This window comes from Tursiops truncatus, chromosome 1 (genome assembly GCF_011762595.2).
Source record: "Tursiops truncatus isolate mTurTru1 chromosome 1, mTurTru1.mat.Y, whole genome shotgun sequence".
In the NCBI taxonomy this organism is placed as follows: domain Eukaryota; kingdom Metazoa; phylum Chordata; class Mammalia; order Artiodactyla; family Delphinidae; genus Tursiops; species Tursiops truncatus.
Genome location: NC_047034.1, coordinates 138,201,247 through 138,219,670, shown reverse-complemented (window position 1 = coordinate 138,219,670; position 18,424 = coordinate 138,201,247). Strand labels below are relative to the sequence as shown.

The window sequence follows — 18,424 nt, the reverse complement described above, 5'->3', positions numbered from 1 at the left end:
AATCCCTGTCTCCTGGCCTGAATGCTGGCCCAGAGCCCAGCGGTAGGCCTGGGAGTCATTAGGAAACCTGATGGTGTGTGCTGGGGGTGAGGTTACTCTGGCAGGAACAGTGGTCACAAGCTGCAGGGAAGCTGTTTGGCAAGTAGAACAACAGGCCGAGACAAGAACTTCAGTGCACTAGGAATCAGCCTAGGACTCCAGCCTCAGGGAGCTGACCATCAACAAGAGGCTGGCCGCCATACAGTGAGCTGTGCCCGCCAAGTGAAAAAGAAGGGCGTCGGTGCTGCGCAGGCGAGCATAGGGGGAGCCAAAGACAGAACCACTGCCAGGAGCTGCCGAGCATGTTTCAGGAGGTGGTGGCTTTGAGCTTGGCCCCGAGAGATTCTTGTTAGGTTTGGACAAGCCATGACCCTGAGGGCCGAGGATGGAGAACCTGATTCTGCTCCTGGAAGCAGGAGCAATGAAAGCTCAAGCCTGCTGCCAGTTCTCCCCAGGGCTCAGGCAGAGACCTTAATATTCACCGCTGTCGTGCGTGGCACTAGGACGCAACTCTGCATGCAGGACGAAGTCACCACGGCACTTGAAGCCTGCTGCCCCTCACACTTGTGGGAAGAAATGGTTTAACACACATTTTCCCAGCCACCCAATTTTCTTTTTTGAGTGGAGAAAGAGTAGAAAAAGGAAAGTTTCCAGGCAGGAAGCTGCTGCACTGTTAACATGGCTGGTGTTGGCACTGTTTCCAATTAACATGCAAGGCTCATCCCAACAGTTTGACTTTATTCAATCAATGTAACATGATCTCAGTGCTAAGCCACCTCGAGAGGAAGGGCCAGGTCTCTGGAGGTGGTTTGGGGGCAATTAGCTAATTGTATTTACCTTCTGGGTAGCTTAGACGATGGAGGATCAGAGCAACAGATCAGATCTGATCTGCCTGTCATGAACCTCTCGGGGAACCAGCCAGTCACAGCTGTAAGGACCTTACAGATCTAGTTCCATTTTCTCACATCACAGATGGGGAAACTGAGGCACCAGCAGGGGAGGGGTCGTGTCCAAGTCTCCAGTGAGTCAGTGGCAGTCAGGTGTCCTGATTCTTCTCCCCAGACCATCAGGCCAACTTCTCAATGGAGGAAGACAGGCGGGCTGCCTCTCTGGACCGAATGCAGCAAGAGGCCCGTGGTTGGACTGCTGGAGCTGGAAGGGCCTCGGCCACTGGGGAGGCCTCATCCTACACATGGGAAACTCCACTGAGAGAAGGGAAGTGACTCTCCTGAGGGCCAAGATGACAACTTGGCTCCTCCTAGCCACTACCTCCAAATAGAATATAAAAGGAATGATATGTGGCAGCAGGGCCAACCAGACAAAGGGATCAAGATAATGACTTTAAATACAAATAGTCCGAACAGATGACTGGATAACAACTGGTTTTCCTAACATGGTCTCACCTTCCATGAGCTGCCCTCTTTCTGGGGAGACCAGCTCTGGAAAGCAGTATAAGAAAGGCAGCGTTAGAATGAACACCGAGACTGTGAGATGCAGTGGGAGGGGTCCAGGGGCGTTTAGACAACCTGCACTTGGCTCAGTAATTCCAGGACTCCCTCTCTGGTGAGGAAGACCACCTCTCCGGTGTTCTGGCACCAAACCTCAAAATGTGCAGGGTCGTCCAGGGCCCTCTTGCCCGCGATGATCACAAAGGGGTAGCCGAACTTGTTGGCGTCTTTCAGTCTGTTTCCAATGGTCAGATGAGTCCTGTCATCCAGCAGGACCTCCCCTCGGAGCTGCGGCACTGCCTCTGTGATGTGGTCATACAGGTGCCCCGTGAGCTCTGTGGCCGCCTCCTCCTTACTGCCCTTCTTGGGGGAAATGAGGCAGACTTGGTAAGGGGCCAGGAGGCCAGGCCAGCGGATGCAGTCTTCTGTAGCGAGAGCTTCAATGACAGCGGCCAAGATCCGCGTCACACCCAAGCCATAGCACCCCATTTCAGCCAGGGATGGCTTGCCGTGGACATTGGTGAACTGGGCACTGAAAATGGAGGAGTACTTGGTGCCCAGGTAAAACGTGTGCCCGACCTCGATGCCTTTGGTTTTGGTCAGTGGCCCCTGGCAAGCAGGGCAGTTTGTTGGTGACAAGTCCAGAGTCTCCATGTTGGCCGAAAAGCCGCAGCCGGAACAGACTGCAAGCCGGTCCTCTCCGACGTCCACCGGCAGCTGGAACTCGTGAGACATCGTGCCCCCGATGCTGCCCACGTCCGCCTGGACCTTGACGCACTGCAGCCCCAGCCTGTCAAACAGGCTGCTGTAGGCATCACACACCAGGCTGTAGGTCTGCTGGGCGGCCTCAGGGGAGGAGTCGAAGGTGTACATGTCCTTCATATAGAACTCTCGGCCTCGGAGAAGACCAAAGCGGGGCCTGGGCTCATCCCGAAACTTCCTCGTCACCTGGTACAGCAGGAGCGGGAGCTGCCTGTAGGACAGTGTCTGCTGGGAGGCAATCAGGGCTGTAATGGCTTCCTCGTGAGTCGGTCCTAAGCAGTACTCCTTGCCGTGTCTGTCTCTAAGTTTTAGCAGCTCCTTGCCCATCGAGTCCCACCGGCTGGTGGCTCGCCAGAGCTCTGCTGGGCTGAGGCTGGGCATGTTGACCTTCTGTCCCCCGATGGCCTGCATCTCCTGGTCTATCACCCGCACAAGCTTCTCCATGGCACGGACAGTATAAGGCAGGAGGTGGTAACAGCCGGAGCTTGCTGGGTGAATCAGGCCCACCTGCAGCATCAGCCGCTGGCTCTTACAGGTCAGCTCGCCAGATCTGCCCTCTAGAGAGAGCACCTGGTCTTCCCGAAGGTTCTGGGGCTGGAACATGCGGGACAGCACCAAGCGCTTCCCTCTCCCTGGGGCACGGTGGTGAAACCTGTGGGGAACGTACCCCGAGAGCTGGTGACTGCAGGTGGCCAAGGCAGGCAGCGCTCTGCATCTTGTCAGCAGCCCTTCCATCACAGCCCAGCGCAAGGAGGCACTTGCGCCTGAAGAAAAACGAGCCGAGCAGACGTAGGCGTTAACTGTGATCCAACACCCTGCAGTAGTCAATGCAGGCTGCTCGCCAACAAACTTCTACAACCACCACCGATCTTGTGGATGCAAATCCTTTCTTTTCTAATATCCTTGCAGATCAAAGTACTATTGTACTTCTCTCACCATTTACTGCCGTTTAAAAAAAAAAATCAATATTTTCCTGTTTACGGGACTTCCCTCGTGGCGCAGTGGTTAAGGATCCGCCTGCCAATACAGGAGACACAGGTTCGAGCCCAGGTCTGGGAAGACCCCACATGCCGCAGAGCAACTAAGCCCATGTGCCACAACTACTGAGCCCACGCTCTAGAGCCCATGAGCCACAACTACTGAAGCCCATGCGCTCTAGGGCCCGTGTGCCGCAACTACTGAGCCCACGTGTTGCAACTACTGAAGCCCGTGCGCCTAGAGCCCGTGCTCCACAACAAGAGAAGCCACCGCAATGAGAAGCCAGTGCACCACAACGAATACTAGCCCCCGCTCATCGCAACTAGAGAAAGCCCGCGTGCAGCAACGAAGACCCAACGCAGCCAAAAATTTAAAAAATAAATTAAATTTTAAAAATATAGATATATTGGGGCTTCCCTGGTGGCACAGTTGTTGAGAGTCCGCCTGCCGATGCAGGGGACACAGGTTCATGCCCCGGTCCGGGAGGATCCCACATACCGCGAAGTGGCTGGGCCCGTGAGCCATGGCCACTGAGCCTGCGCGTCCGGAGCCTGTGCTCTGCAGCGGGAGAGGCCACAACAGTGAGAGGCCCGTGTACCGAAAAAAAAAAAAAAATATATATATATATATATATATATATATATATTTTTTTTTTTCCCCGTTTATAAAAATACAACAGCATACTGTGGAGACACCAATGCATGGTGACAGCATTGGCTCTGGAATCAGGCAGCTTGGATCCCAGTCCAGCTTCCCAATAACTGCACCCTGTGTAGCTTGGGACATGTGACTCAACTCCTCTGTGCTCAGTTTCTTCACCTGTAAAATGAAGGGACCCACCATATAGGTTTATTGTGGGAATTTAGAGAAGAGTTATAAGAAGTTATTAGAACAGTATCTGGTATATTCTGTGAACTGAACCTAAGTTTGCTAAGAAAAACAGAAACAAAAAAGAAAGGAAATCAACTATAATCTCTCAGCCCAGAGACAACTGCTACTGACAATCCTTTGTCTCTTTTGCGAGCCGTCTTTGCCCACGAGCCCCCACCCCACCCATGCCTTCAATGTCCTTAATGTCTCTTCCCCCCTCACAGCACAGTCCCTGGTCAGGCCACATGGTCATGGCTCCGAGTCAACATCTCCATTCTGTACGTTGTGCCTCTTAAGCTTCACATCTACCCATCCCACTGCCTCCTAGAGAACACACTGCATGAGTACTTCACACTCAGCACCCCACAGGGAGCTTGGCATCTTCCCCCTAAGCCTGCTCCCCGTCCAGTGCTGCCTGTCACTCTGAATGGTAGTGCAAGCCACCCTTTGTCCAAAACAGAAACGCGGGTTCATTCACTCTGAGCTCCCTCTGTGCCCCACCTTCACCAACCCCTCTGGCCCTGTGATTCCTACTGCTTCACTTGCTTTTGATTCTGTTCCTTCTCTCCACCTCCAGAGCCTCCACCCAGGTCCAGGCCACCATCATCTCTCACCTGGGCTATTGCAACAGCCTCTTCACTTGGGCTCCCAGCTTCCAGGCCCACCTTCCTCCAATCCATTCTCCACGCTGTAGCCACAGGGGATACTTCCAAGACACATACAGCAACAGCTTTTCTTGCTTAAAATCCTCCAACAGCTTCCTGTTACCCTTAGAATCAGGTCTAACCTTCTCACCTTCACAGTGCACATGGCCCCATGTGAGCAAGCCGCTGGTCCCCTCTGGCCTCCTCTCACCAGTGCCCTCTCTGTGCTCCAGCTTCAGCACACTCATTATTAAAACACAGTTCCCTTTGCGTAGAATGTTCCTCTCCCCTTTGCGTACCAACATCTACTCATCTTCCAGGCCTTAGGAGCGCCACTTTGTCTTCTAGGATGCCTTTCCTGACCCGCTCCCCATACTCCAAAGACCAGCTTCTCCTGCAGCAGCCCCTGATCCCCTATCAAACACCAATCACTCTGGAGTTACTGCTCCTTCGGCTGGGTCTTCCCCCTGGCAGTCAGCTCTGTGGAGCTAACTCGCTCACCACTCAGCACAGAGCAGGGGCTTACTAGACAATTGTCTAATGAATGAGCAGGTAGGTTTCTTTATGATTTTACAAAATATTCACACATTCCTAAGGGCAGTACAACATTTCATTGACTGACTAGATCAAAAACGATTCTCCAGAGAGTTGTTAATTTTCTCTGTTGTATGTAATCTACAACAGAAGGCTTCCTTTTCTTTTGTTATATATTTGGGAGAGATCTTCAGGAATGGAATTACTGAGTCAAAGGGTATAAACTCTTTCAAGGTTCTTGATTTATGTTGCCAAATTTAGTGAGCACCCCTAATCTTCAGCAAATTCCATGGGACAAAGCTCTTCTGCAGTATGCTGAGAACAGGTTACTAATTTCCCTCAGCTCTGGGAAGCTCAAATCCCCCCAGGTGGTTCCCTCCAGCTTCCAGCAGCCTCAATCCTCCAGCCGGTCTCCTCCAACCTCAAGCAGCTTCATCCATTTCCCCTGGGCACTGTACAAATATTATCATTTCCTATGTGGCCTATGACCTGAAAACGGCTGGGAGGCACGGCCACAGAGCCCTAGTGTGACTGCGCGGAAAAGTGCAGGCCTGGAGGCAGGGCACACGTGGCTGACACCTGGAGCCATCACTTAAGGTCCCACCTCAGGCCCGTGGCCCAAGCCAGAAACTCTTTCACCCCTGACTCCTCCTCAAGCAACTGAGTCTTTCTCCAAGACTTCTCTCAAGTCCACCCCCTCCTTTCTTTCTCTTACTTTCTCAGCTTGGGTTGAGAAGGCCCTCAGTACAGCTTGCTACATTACGGTAGCCCAGTGGTTCTGAAATTTAAGCAAGCATCAGAATCACCTGGAGAGCTTGTTAAAACACTGATGGTGGGGCCTCATCCCCTGAGTTTCTGATTCAATAAGTCTGGGGTGTGGGCAGAGAACCTGTATTTCTAACAAGTTCCCAGTCACAACGACCCGAGGCAGACAAGGAAGTCCTGCGATTTCACAACGGAGGAAACAGACTAGGAGACGAGTATTATTCAAGAGTTTGCGATGGTGACCCGCCCCAATCCAATGACGAGATGCACGTGGGAAAACGGACACCACGGTCTTCGGTCTCCGCGCCCAGAACCGAGCCCTCTCTTCATTCCGCAGCCCCTCCCTCAGCCCGTCCCTCAGCCCCCGGCCCTCACCGTCACCCACAATCACCAACCGTAGTCCCAGCGAACGCCGACCCCGCAGGGACCGCCGCGCCGGGCCACCGCGCCTGCGCCAGGGGCGTTCCTGCACGAAGCTCCGCCTCCTGCCCTTCCTGCCAATCACAAAACCGCGCTCACGGGGACTGGCCCCACCCCACTCTAGACGCCAGTGAATTGCTCGCCGGAAACTTAGGCAAGGAGAGAGAATGGGCTCATAGGTTGGCCTACGCAGCAATAAGTAAATCACCGTCCCGGAAGTGCTCTCTAGGATTGAGGGAGGTGTAACTCTATGATCAAGGCCTCGGGTCTAGGTTTTGAGTCTGGTGTTCCCGCCCACTGCCAGGGCCCGCCCCACTCTCTGAATAGGAGAACCGCCGGCTATAGTGTAACCATGACAACAGTAGGCCATGCGGTTTCGAATCTACCCTATGATTTTACAGGCTATCAATTTAAATAAATTTTTAAAATTTTAAACAATTGGAATAAGACACCTTTATTTAATCTTTAAGACACTAAATCAAACTTTCACAAAATATTTTTTGAGCAGCTACCACGTACCAACCGCTTGTAGAAGCTGGGAATAGTGAACAAAATAGACAAAGTTCCCGGCATTCAGTATAGCTTACATTCTAGTCAATAATCCAATACAATGAAATTTAAGGGAAGGCCAAAGAACTCAAGATAAGTGGTATTTTAATGCAATTAAATTTTTAAAAAAACCAAAAACTGACATCGTGAACAAGTTATCAAAATTTTACATAATGACAGGATCTGTTAGTCAGATGTTGTTAAATGCTATGGAGAAAAATTAATTAGGGAAGGGAAAGGGTTGGAGGTCGACTGGTTGCCATTTAAAATAGAAGGATCAGGGAAAGCCTGGTGGAGAAGGTGACATTTTAGCAAAGACCTGAAGGAGTTGAGAGAACCTTGCAGATATCTGGGGGAAGTATGTTTCACACACAGGGAAGAAGTGCAAATGTCCTGAGCGAGAGCTGCATATCATATAACTCTACCTAACTGATTACAGCTATAGTTTATTCAGCACCTAAAATCTACCAGACCCAGTGCAAGACACTGGTGATTCTGCTATTGGCCCCAAGAAGCTCTCAGCCTGCCAGGATCTGCCAGGAAAAACACTGTGCGATCAGTGGTGTAATGGGGGCTGAGAACAGTCCTGTGGCAGCACAGGGAAGGATGGCTTCCCTGAGGAGGTGAGCTTCAAGCTGAGCCTGAAGGATGAGTGGGGTTTAGCAGAACAAGAATGGCCGTGGGAGTGGAGTGAAATGTCCAGGACAACTCACAGGCACAGAATCAGGAAATACTGAGCTGGTGTGAGGGAAACATGGGGTGTGGTAGGGTTTACAACTTTATTTCCCACAGCTCCCAACGCAGTGCCTGATACAGAAACCAAACCAGCGGTTCTCAACTTTGACTGAACTGGGAATCACCCTGTGCCCCCAGTCCCAGCCCCACAATGCTGGTACTTTATAGTCCCCAGTGATCCTAACGTGAAGCGTGGGCTAGATCTGCTGACCTAGAGGAAGGGCATCAGACAACCCGGTGCCAGGTGGGGGGATGGTAGACATATGTCATCATCCCAGTCTTAACAGCTGAGGAAAATACAGCTTGGTGAGTTCCACAACTGGCATCTGCTCACCAGCTAGAAGGCCAGGCAGACCTGGGCTGGACCTGAGCTCTTTTGCTCTAAGAGCATCACAGCCTCTGCAGCCCAGCACTGTGCTTGGGGCTTTCCCAAGGAATGCAGTCCCAAAGGTTTTACTGGGGCAACAGTCCCCATGCTTCTCTGGGGGCAGAAGTTGAATAATCTCCAGTATATTTCGGGATCCAAAGTAGCCTTATATTTCTTCCTGCTGCTCGTGTACTTTATTACATCCTTTCCAACCCTGAAAAAGCCAGGCATCCATCCTCTGCACCCTGAGGTGTTAATTATTTCTCAATTAGCAGTTGCCGGCTGTAGAGCATAGTGGTGTGGAGAGGCCTAATGACTCGCCGTGTTTAAACATCCCCACATCTTCAGAGCACTTTATCAATGGTAACTAATTAATGCTCATGACCCTCTTGGGAGGCAGGCCAGAACTGCTGCCTTTTACCGGGAGTTTACAGGAGGCTCTGCAGCCGGGAGCTGCAGGGTCCATTCCAGCCAGCCCTGGTCAGAGTAGATTTGCTCCCCATTGAGAAAGTCCATGGTGGTGGAGACCAGAATATAGCCCTTTCTCTGCTAGCAACTTCCTGGGTGACGTTTCAATCAATTAATTGATCAGTCATTAATTGGGTGCCTTGATTTAGAGAGTCCATTCATGGTTAAAACCCACAAGTTCCCTAAAACGGAAAAAAAGAAAAAGAAAAATTCATTCATTCACTCGTTGTCATCTACGACAAAGCAAAAGCAAAGGACCGCACACTTGCCTTGGTGCCCCACAGCCCTGGGGACTCACCATGCTGTTAGTGGTTTCCACCGGCTGCTGGCCAGACTGGGAGTCTCTCGGGGGCAGGCACAGCCCTGAGCACAGGGCCTGGCCCAGTCAGGGCTCAGCAAAAGGTTTTGCTTTTTGCTTGTTTTAATATATCAATCAATAAATGAATGGATGGTTTGTCTCTCTCTCAGATCGGAGCTCCTCCGAGGACAGGTTGAGTCATCCCTGCATAACAAACCCATGGCCTGGCACAGAGAGGCTCCAAGTGTGTGCTGAATGAACAACAAAGGCCGAGTTCACGGTGAACTCCCTGACCTCAACTTGCTCATAACCTCCTGAAGAGGCTGTCTCTCAAAGTGGTGGTCACGGCAGCCTGTGGTAAGACGTTATGAAGAGGGGAGAGCAAGATGCTGAGGGAGCAGCATTGCAAAAAGGGGGTGGGATCAGGGAGGGCTTCTCTGAGGAGGGGGCGTGAAATTGGACCTTAAATGATAACTATGAACTTTCCAGGCTAAAAAGAATAGGAAGACATTCTAGTCAGAGGGACAGTAAGTAAGGAAAAAGGCTTCAAGATAGTTCTGGCTGGAGCACAGAGCACACCCAGGCATCAGGGAAGCACAACTGGAAAGGCAGTGGGCGCCACTGTGCCAGGGCCTGCTGGACCAGACTGCCAGTTTCTCATCTTTGAGTGAAACTTTTTCTATGAAGAATGATACTTCTTCTGCCCCACCCCCGCCAACATACACACATCTGTTTTGAGGCTTAACCCAAAACAGCTCCTCTTCTGAGAAAAATCCCTGGGCATTTTGCATTCCACTCTACAACATATATTTGTTATATTTGGAAAACAAGTGTAATTGTCACTCCAGGAAGATGGTTGCCTCCTCTGCCGAGGGCGCTGGCCAGTGTGAGAGACAGTTCTGTGGGCAATGGAAGGGTTTTACACCAGGGAAGGGCGTGGTCAGTTGTGTTTCTTTGCCTGAGTGAGGTGTGAACTGAGACTGGAGGAAGAGGATGGGGAGAGAGGCTGGATGGGAGACTCCCGTAATGGCCCAGACTGGGGTGGTGGGGGGAGAGGAGAGGACAGACTCCAGAGAACCACTGGGACAGTCCACCTGTTGGACTCCTGAGCCCACCCCCTATCCTGTTAGCCCAACCTGGCCCAGACAGACTGGACTGGAGGTGGGAGGGTGGCCTTGCCTGGGAATCCTGCCCAGCCAGTTCCCAGCTGTGCAACCCTGGGCCACTTGCTTCCTTGTTTCTTCATCAGTAACACAGAATACCACGTAAGGCTGTTGTGAAGGGTTCATGAGAGATGTAACTAAGAGCAACTGGCTCATTCTTCCAGCCCATTCCAACTCCGGGGACCCTATGGCTGCCCTTGGCCACCATAAGGAGACAGCCATCCTTCTGCTGCCGCCTCTGTTTCCTTCAGACTCCCCTCTCTGGCTACAGTGCGGGATGCCATTGTCCTTCTCTCTCCAGGGGGCCTCTTCCCCCTGGGCCCAGAATTCCCCTCGCTCATTTATTCGCTGTCCAAGTCTAGGATGATTAGAGGTCAGAAGCGGGCTGGGGAGGGGGCCTCATTTTTTAAATCAAGATTCTTCAGAATTGGAGAGTGTGGCACCAAACGTCATCATCATCATCGTTCACATTTGTAGAGCCCTTGCTATGTACCATGGGCTTTATTAAACACCTTACACCCATGTCTGATTAAGTCCTTACAATAAAACCCCATGCAGTACAAATATCACTGTTGTGTCCATTTTACAGATCAGGCAACCAAGGCTTGGAAAGTTGGGTTAGCTTGTGCATGGTTGAGACAACTAGTAACAGGGAGAGAAAGGATTCATCTCCCGGTCTGTTTGATGCACAGCCTGATCTCCCCACTCAGAGCCTCCAATGTTATTTGTATCAAACATACATTCAAAGCTGTGGGAGCAGTCACCCAGACAGACTCTTTCTGTCTGACTGGATCCCCTCTGCTGGAGGCCCACTCTTTGGCGACCACCACAATGGCATCCTCTTGAGGAACCCTCCCTTGAAGTCCCCTCTGGCAGGGCCTCCCCCTCTCTTGAGACCCCTGGACATTTTGTCTGAGTCTCTCCTCTGGCCCATTCTCTCTCTCAGGTGTGTCACATGAGTGTGTACATGCGGTGGGGCAAACAGACCTGAGTGCAAATCCTCACTTTGTCACCCACTTACCGTGTGCCTGTGGGTGAGATACTCAGCCTCCCTGAGGCTCAGATGCCTCATCCTGAAGATAGCAGTGACCTCTCCCCCATGGAGTTGTGGTGAGATACAAGGAGTTAGCCCAGGTACAGCGCTTAGCACAGTGCCTGGCACATAGCCAGGGTTCAATAATGTTTGCTATTATTACAATTATTTTTTTAAATAAATTTATTTATTTTATTTTTGGCTGTTTTGGGTCTTCGTTGCTGTGCGCGGGCTTTCTCTAGTTGGGGCGAGCGGGGGCTGCTCTTTAGTTGCGGTGCGCGGGCTTCTCATTGTGGTGGCTTCTTTTGTTGTGGAGCACAGGCTCTAGGCGCATGGACTTCAGCAGTTGTGGCGCACGGGCTTAGCTCCTCTGCGGCATGTGGGATCTTCCTGGACCAGGGCTCGAACCCGTGTCCCCTGCATTGGCAGGAGGATTCTTAACCACTGTGCCACTAGGGAAGCCCTTATTACAATTATTTTTAATGGTGAAAGTGCCCTGGCTGGCACAATGCCAGGCACAGAGTTGGGCATGTAGCACATGCAAAACATTTATCTCCTCACCCCCACAGACTGCAGGCTCCCAGAGGGGAGGGCCCATGTCCTGTTCATCTCCAGCTCTGCCATAGTAAATCTGTTTACTATGTAGAAAAGTTTTGTACATAGTAAATCTCAGTACGTATTTGCTGAATTAATGTCTTTCTAAATCATTCCCTCAATTCATAAGAAAGGCTTGCTAAAAATGCAATGAAACAAAACTCTCAGCAACAGTTAATCTGTCAACCAACAACTCCCTTTTGAGCCCCTGCTTTGGGTTAGTGCTGCAGAGCACTGGCATAGCCAGAAGAAGTCTGGGGCACAATGTAGATGCCCCAGGACAGAGGGAATCATCACGTCTGTGAGTTCTGAGTGTGACTCCAGCAGTTTACCTGGTCACCCTCATCTGGAAGGATGATGGGAATTGAGTTCTTTCCAACAAGGCTTTGCCTTTTCTCTTTGGTGCAGAGTTGAGTTAGGTGTGAGTGGACCAGGTAGAGTTGACGCCCTCCAAGGCTGGTGGCTTAGAGAGAAGAAGGCAGCATCTGGATCCAAACAGAGGGGTTTGCTTTCCAGAGCCAGCATTTACTGGCTGTGTGACCTGGGGCAAAGGACTTGACCTTTCTGGTCTTTGGCTGCACTACAATGGGGTCAGTAACCTCCTTGAAATACTATGAAGAGCAAGTGAAAAACATTACAGAACTTTGTAAACTGAAAGCTCTGTATTAATATTAATAATAGGAATATATTCAGATCATTCTTTTGTAAGATTAAATGTGTAATGAGATGATGACTTTTAAGTAATTAAATGAGATTATGTATGTAAAGCACTTGAAGGGCACCTGGTACATAGCGCTCAATATTGGATGAACTATTGTTAATACTCCAGTACGGCCCTCCTGTCTGCTGCTCCACTACCTGATGGCTCTTCCCCACCATGTCCACATGGCTCACTCCTTCACCTCCTTCAGGTCTTTGCTCCAATGTCACATTCACAGCCAGGACTTCCTGACACCCTAATCTCCATCCCTGCTCCCCAGCACTCCTGATACTCTCTCTCTCCCTACTTTTATTCTCCATAGCATTTATCATCATTTAACATGCTAAATATCTAGGTTTTGGTTTACTGTGTTACATTCTCCCTCTACCACCTGACTCCACCCCAATTAGAATGTAAGCTCCATCCAGGTGGGCAGGATTTTTGTTTGTTTTGTTCACTGCAGGAGCCCCAGTGCCTAGTCCAAGGGGCACCAAACTTTTTCTGCAAAGGGCCAGACAGGAAATATTTTATGCTTTGCAGGCCATGTCATCTCTGTCACAACTACTCAACTCTGTTCTTATAACATGAAAGCAGCCATAAAATATGTAAACAATGAGCGCAGCTGTGTTTCAAGAAAACTTTATTTACAAAAACAGGCAGTGGGCCTAATTTGGCTTGTGGGCCACAGTTTGCCAAGGCCTGGCCTAAATCATGGTCTGGCACATTATAAATGCTCAATAAAGATTTGGTGAATGAATTAATTAGTGAATAAGTGAATGAATGAGCACAAGACACCTGGTACAGGGACTGGTACTCAATAAATGCTTATTCCTTCCTATTTTATACTTAATAAATACAACAAGGTAGGCCATGATGTACTGTATTAGAGGTACAAGCAAGGTGCCATGCAAGTACTGGGAGGTGGCAGAGTCCTTCTCTTGGGATGAGGGAGGACTTCAAGGGTGTCTAAAGCTGGGCTCCCCTAGAAGCAGGCCCCGAGTCAAGGATTAGAGGGCAAGCAGTTTCTTTGGGAGGTGATCTCAGGAAACACTGGTGGGAGAGTAGGGAAATGAGAGAAAGAAGGGCCAGAAATGAATACAGTGTGTGATAATGAACGGGCAGCTTACAGCTATGGACCACTGGGTCTCAATCCCACATTCCTCCAAATTATCTTATCCCCCCACCCACCCCTGTTTATAAGGTTCAGGTATTTATCCAGGTTCCATTCCCCATTGGTTGAAGGCTGCTCCCAGGGGTGTCAGCTACCCAGTGCTTCCAGCCAGGTGGAGAGTGTCAGGAACTTGCTGTAGGATGACATTAGTGGGTACCAGGTTGGTGAGCAGAGAGGGGGCGTGGCGGGCACTGAGGTGATACTTGAGCTGGCCTTGCAAGATAAACACACACCATCCTGTTTAAGATACTGTTTTCAGGTCTTTGATGCCCACAGCTAAGCCTAATCCTAACAGGGACAGTCGCTAATAGCTGTTCCAGTAGACAGACAGACAGACAGAGAGCATCTTCTTTCTTCCTTCCCTTCTTTCTTTCTTTGGCTGCGTTGGGTCTTTGCTGCTGCACGCAGGCTTTCTCTAGTTGCAGCGAGCGGGGGCTACTCTTGGTTGAGGTGCGCAGTCTTCTCATTGCGGTGGCTTCTCTTGTTGCAGAGCACCGGCTCTAGGTGCGCGGGCTTCAGTAGTTATGGAGCTCAGGCTCAGTAGTTGTGGCTCGCAGGCTCTAGAGCTCAGACTCAGTAGTTGTGGTGCACAGGCTTAGTTGCTCCGCGGCATGTGGGATCTTCCCGGACCAGAGCTCGAACCCATATCCCCTGCTTTGGCAGGCGGATTCTTAACCTGCGCCACCAGGGAAGTCCCCAGAGAGCATCTTCTGTCCCTTGCACCCAGTTGGAAAACTTTCTGTGAAGGACTCTGATTGGCCCAACCTGGATCACATGTCTGCATTTGCAGTCAGGGGGTGGGGTATTATGATTGGCAGCCCTCTGCCACCACTCAGAGAGGGGAAGGAGTGCTTAGTAGCCCAGGAAGGAGAGGTTCTATTCCCAACAGGGAGGGGCACTGGGCAGATGGAAGCAGTAGCTCTCCACCACAGTAGGGGTTCTTAGGTTTGTTTCTTTTACTTTGTGAGTGACAAATAAAACTCACAGAGGAGCTGCAATTTAATGGAAAAATTTACATGCCAAAATAGAACAAGCCCCAGCATAGAACTATAGACTGGTTTGGGAACATAAATATGAAAAGTGCATTCAGATTTTTTAAGTGTGCAGTTTATAGAGCAACATATGTGCTAGGAGAGAAACTAATCTAAACCCCAAATAGTTAAAAAGCCATTCGTTAGTACTCTTTAGCCTGTCTGCCATTCAAGGCAGTGTGTTGGGTGTGTGTGGGGGGGACTTCCCTGGTGGTCCAGTGGTTAAGAATCCACTTTCCAATGCAGGGGACGTGGGTTCGATCCCTGGTCAGGGAACTAAGATCCCACATGCCACGCGGCAACTAAGACTGCGTGCCACAACTAGAGAGCCCGTGCACTGCAACTAGAGAGAAGCCTGCACGCCACAACAAAGAGCCTGCACAACTAAGACCCGACGCAGCCAAAAATAAATTAAATATTTTTTAAAAATCAAGGCAGTGTGGGAGGAACTCAGGAAAGTTATTGAAGCTCTCTGAGCCTCAGTTTCCTCATCTGTAAAATGGAGACAATGCTGATACATAGCTCCTGGGCTTGTGAAGGTTAAAGGAGGTGAGGCGTGTGAAACATGGGCCACAGGGACTGGTCCATGGCAAGTTCTCAGTAAATAGTTTTGATGATGATAATGATGATGATTTTTTTTTTTTATCCTCCCTGTGGGAATAGTCACTGCTCAAATTGTTCTTCTGTGGCCATCTAGAGGCCAGCTGGAGCTTTTCCACAGCTCCACAGGAGTTTCTGCTCACCACTCTCTCCAAGAACACCCCCCTCTGCTTCTCGTCCTCACCTGCAAACTAGAGAGGTCAGAGTCCAAACAGACCCGGGGGTAGGAAAGGTCCTTCAGGTAAGTGGAACAGGGTGAGCAGAGGCGGGAAGCAGGACGTGGAGGCCACTACTACCTGTGCAGCCTGGAGAGGCTGCCTGGGGGAGGAGCCCGGGCAGGAGCGAGCAGGTGGTGTCCCTCACCCCCTCAGCAAACCTTGCCAGTAACTTCAGCCCCGCGGCGCCAGAGCCAGAGCCGGGGAGGGTTTCTTGCTGGAAGCATGCCCATGATGCTGGGGATCTGTTTCCATCTGCTCATTTTACTGCTGAGTTGTAAAGTGCTAAATGTCATTATCCTCCCCTTCCTTAAACAAGAAAAAACGTTAACAGCCTGAGAAAAGGAGATATTTCACTTCATTTGGCATCCAGCCACCACCATCTACACAGGGTGCTCCCTCGGGGCCTGATTAGAGACGGGAGAAGACCTGTTCTGTTCTGCTTTCAGCTGCTGGCACCCGCTCTGTGCAGGCTCCAGGGTGGGCACTGGCAGCTAGAGGCCAGGCCAGAGCTCAGCCAGGCTGCGGGCAGAGTAGCCAGCCACCTTCTGAACAATTCAAACGCTGTAAGAGGTGCCACAACATAAAGTGAGAATGGGAGCCAGAGCAAAGTGACTTGATCAAGGTCACCTTGCTTATTAGGGTCTGTGTTCTATGTGGCAAAGGTGAACTTGAATCAAGACATAGAAATTACATAAAAGAAGGTTTCGGCTCAATAAAAGGACAAACTCAGAAAACTTAGACTGTTAAGAAATGGATTGATTCCATCAATAGGTAGTGAGCTGCCTGTCTGCCAGAGGCATGCAAGTGGCTTAGATACTCCTTTCAGAACACTCATTATTGAGAGAATTCTGATTTAGATGGAGAGGCTGGAAGAGGTGATGATTAAGGTTCTTTTCAATACTGAGATTCTAAAAACCTATAACTGAAAAATCTTACCTGTTTTCATGATCTGTAACATGCCTAGTTCATGCTGGCTAAACAGGAGTTTCTAGCACCTGATGTGGGCTGCTAGACACAGAGGAAGGAATGGGCAGGCAGCACAAGGTGCGATTCATCTTCATTACTCCGATTATGGGGTCATTAAGGCTTTTACTCTGCAGTGCTCCCCTAAGGAGCTCCCGCTGCTTCAGCTGTGTGACAGAGAGTTGTCCTCCCAGCTGCCCAGTAGGCAGGGGTGTTCCACAGGACTCAAAGCTGTAATTGAATAAAGATCAAACCAGCCAGAGCCACGATCCTGGCGGACTGCCAGGCCTGGCCTCAGCAGGGGCTTGCTGAAGAGGCGTGGCCAAGGACACGTCCTGAGCCCCAGGGACAGCCATCCTCTCCTCCGCACTGGGCTGGGGAAAGGCCGCTAACACAGAATGAGTGTGAACAGCGTGGAGGGCGGAGCAGCCAGCTCTGCCACCTTAAACCTCCGAGAGCTTCCCATTGGTCTTCCAAAGTCCCCACTGTGGCCCACGAGGTCCTGCATGACCTGCTCTGCATGCTCCAGACTGTGAGCTCCCTGAAGGCCCAGGCAGGGTCTATTCTGTTCTGCACAGTAGCCCCAGAGCTTGGCATTATGCTTGGCACTTCGCCGTTGCTCGATAAATGCTGAGTGAATGACTGGTAGGCCTGTGGTCTTCCTGGACTTAACAGAAGTGAACTTGGCAAAGGAGGCAGCCCCAAGGGCAGAGAACACTGGACCAAGGGGCTGGAGGTGGGGTTCGAGTTTCTATGTCACTGATTCATTGCTTGACCTTGGGCAAGTCCCTGCTCTCTTGCCTCAGTTTCCCTACCTGGGCCTCAGTTTCCTAGCCGCAGATTTGGGGATTTGGTCTAAAGCTGGAGAGGAGGTGGAAAGAAAGCCCATGCTCTCCGGTTGAGCTCTAGCCTGCAAAGTTCCCTAGCTGGCAGACCTGGCCCCAACCTCAGCCCTTGTGGACCTGGTGATGGAGTCACCGGTTTGGGACTGACATAGCCACGTCCCTACTGTGAGTTTACTCAGTTCAACAACCAAAACTGAGCCTGTCTTACGTGCCAAGCTCAGTGCTGGGTCATGGGGCTGAATCAGACGTGGTCCTTGCTGTAAAGAGCCAGAGTTGAATGGGGACAACAGTCATGGTGACATCATTACGGTGCAAGGGCAAGGGGATATAAGCAGTGCAGAGGGACACAATACCTTGAGAGTGTGCACAAAACGGAGCGATGAATGAGAGCTGGAGGATTTGGCAAGACTTCCTGGAGGAGGCACCTTCGAGCCTAGCACTTGGGACAGAAATTACAGGAAAAAAGCCAGTGGAGGAACGGGATGTACAAAGGCACAGAGGTAAGGCAGTTTTCGAGCAGGGAGACTAGTACACTGTGGGGAGGGAGCAGGGTAGTGACAGGTTGCGTTGGGGATCACAGGCCCAACTCTAGACTACCCATGACACATCTCCCAGGGAGGGCTGTGTCCCAGGAGACAGCACACACGGGGCAGGTCTGGTTCTTCCCATGCTTGCGTGTGACCTTGTTCAGTGTCTCAATGTCCTCATCTGTAACCAGGATCATGATGCCTACTCTTCAAGGCTGGTGAGAAAACTGCATGAGTTTACATGTATGAAGTGTATCGCACACAAGAGGCAGTTCCAGAAATGGGGTTTCCTTTCTCTTGTTGGCTTCTGTCAGTACCCCTGACAGAAGCCCTAGTGGGTGTTTGTTAGTCATTTATATGATTCTGTGAATGAGATTATCGGAAAGAAGCTTATTGAAAAGGTCTGGCAGGAATGGAGGGAGAAACGCATGACCTTGAGGACAGGAAAAGCGAGGAAGGAAACAAACTGGGAAGACTGGGGAAGGGACAAACCTCACCAACTTCCCAACTTCGCCAGTAAACCACCTTGAATTCAGTTTGTCTGTCTGGGGAAGCAGGAGAAGAAAGAGATGGGTTCCTGTCCTAGGGAAGGTCACAGGTCACAGCCATGGGTGGAGAAGGGATGGGGGAGAAGTGGACAGGGCTGTGTATGCTGCCTGCTGTCCAGTCACCTCCTGGACTCTCCTGCAATGGAGATGAGAG

General features: G+C 50.7%; 1 protein-coding gene across 4 annotated transcripts; it reads right to left on the bottom strand.

Annotated features, from left to right (window-relative positions):
- Window positions 1–757: 757 nt before the first annotated feature.
- On the bottom strand, window positions 758–6,408 carry PARS2 (prolyl-tRNA synthetase 2, mitochondrial). Of its 4 annotated transcripts, XM_073789344.1 has the most exons (3): window positions 4,712–6,408; window positions 3,726–4,046; window positions 758–3,266 (listed from the first exon to the last, which is right to left on the bottom strand). In XM_073789344.1, exon 3 carries the CDS (start codon window positions 2,982–2,984, stop codon window positions 1,557–1,559), a length of 1,428 nt encoding a protein of 475 aa, XP_073645445.1. In that variant the 5' UTR covers window positions 2,985–3,266; window positions 3,726–4,046; window positions 4,712–6,408; the 3' UTR covers window positions 758–1,556. The 4 variants fall into 4 exon arrangements, with proteins under 4 accessions (XP_073645445.1, XP_073645444.1, XP_033722071.1 ...); XM_073789343.1 differs by having other exon boundaries at window positions 3,726–6,408; XM_033866180.2 differs by having other exon boundaries at window positions 3,912–6,408.
- Window positions 6,409–18,424: the final 12,016 nt, after the last annotated feature.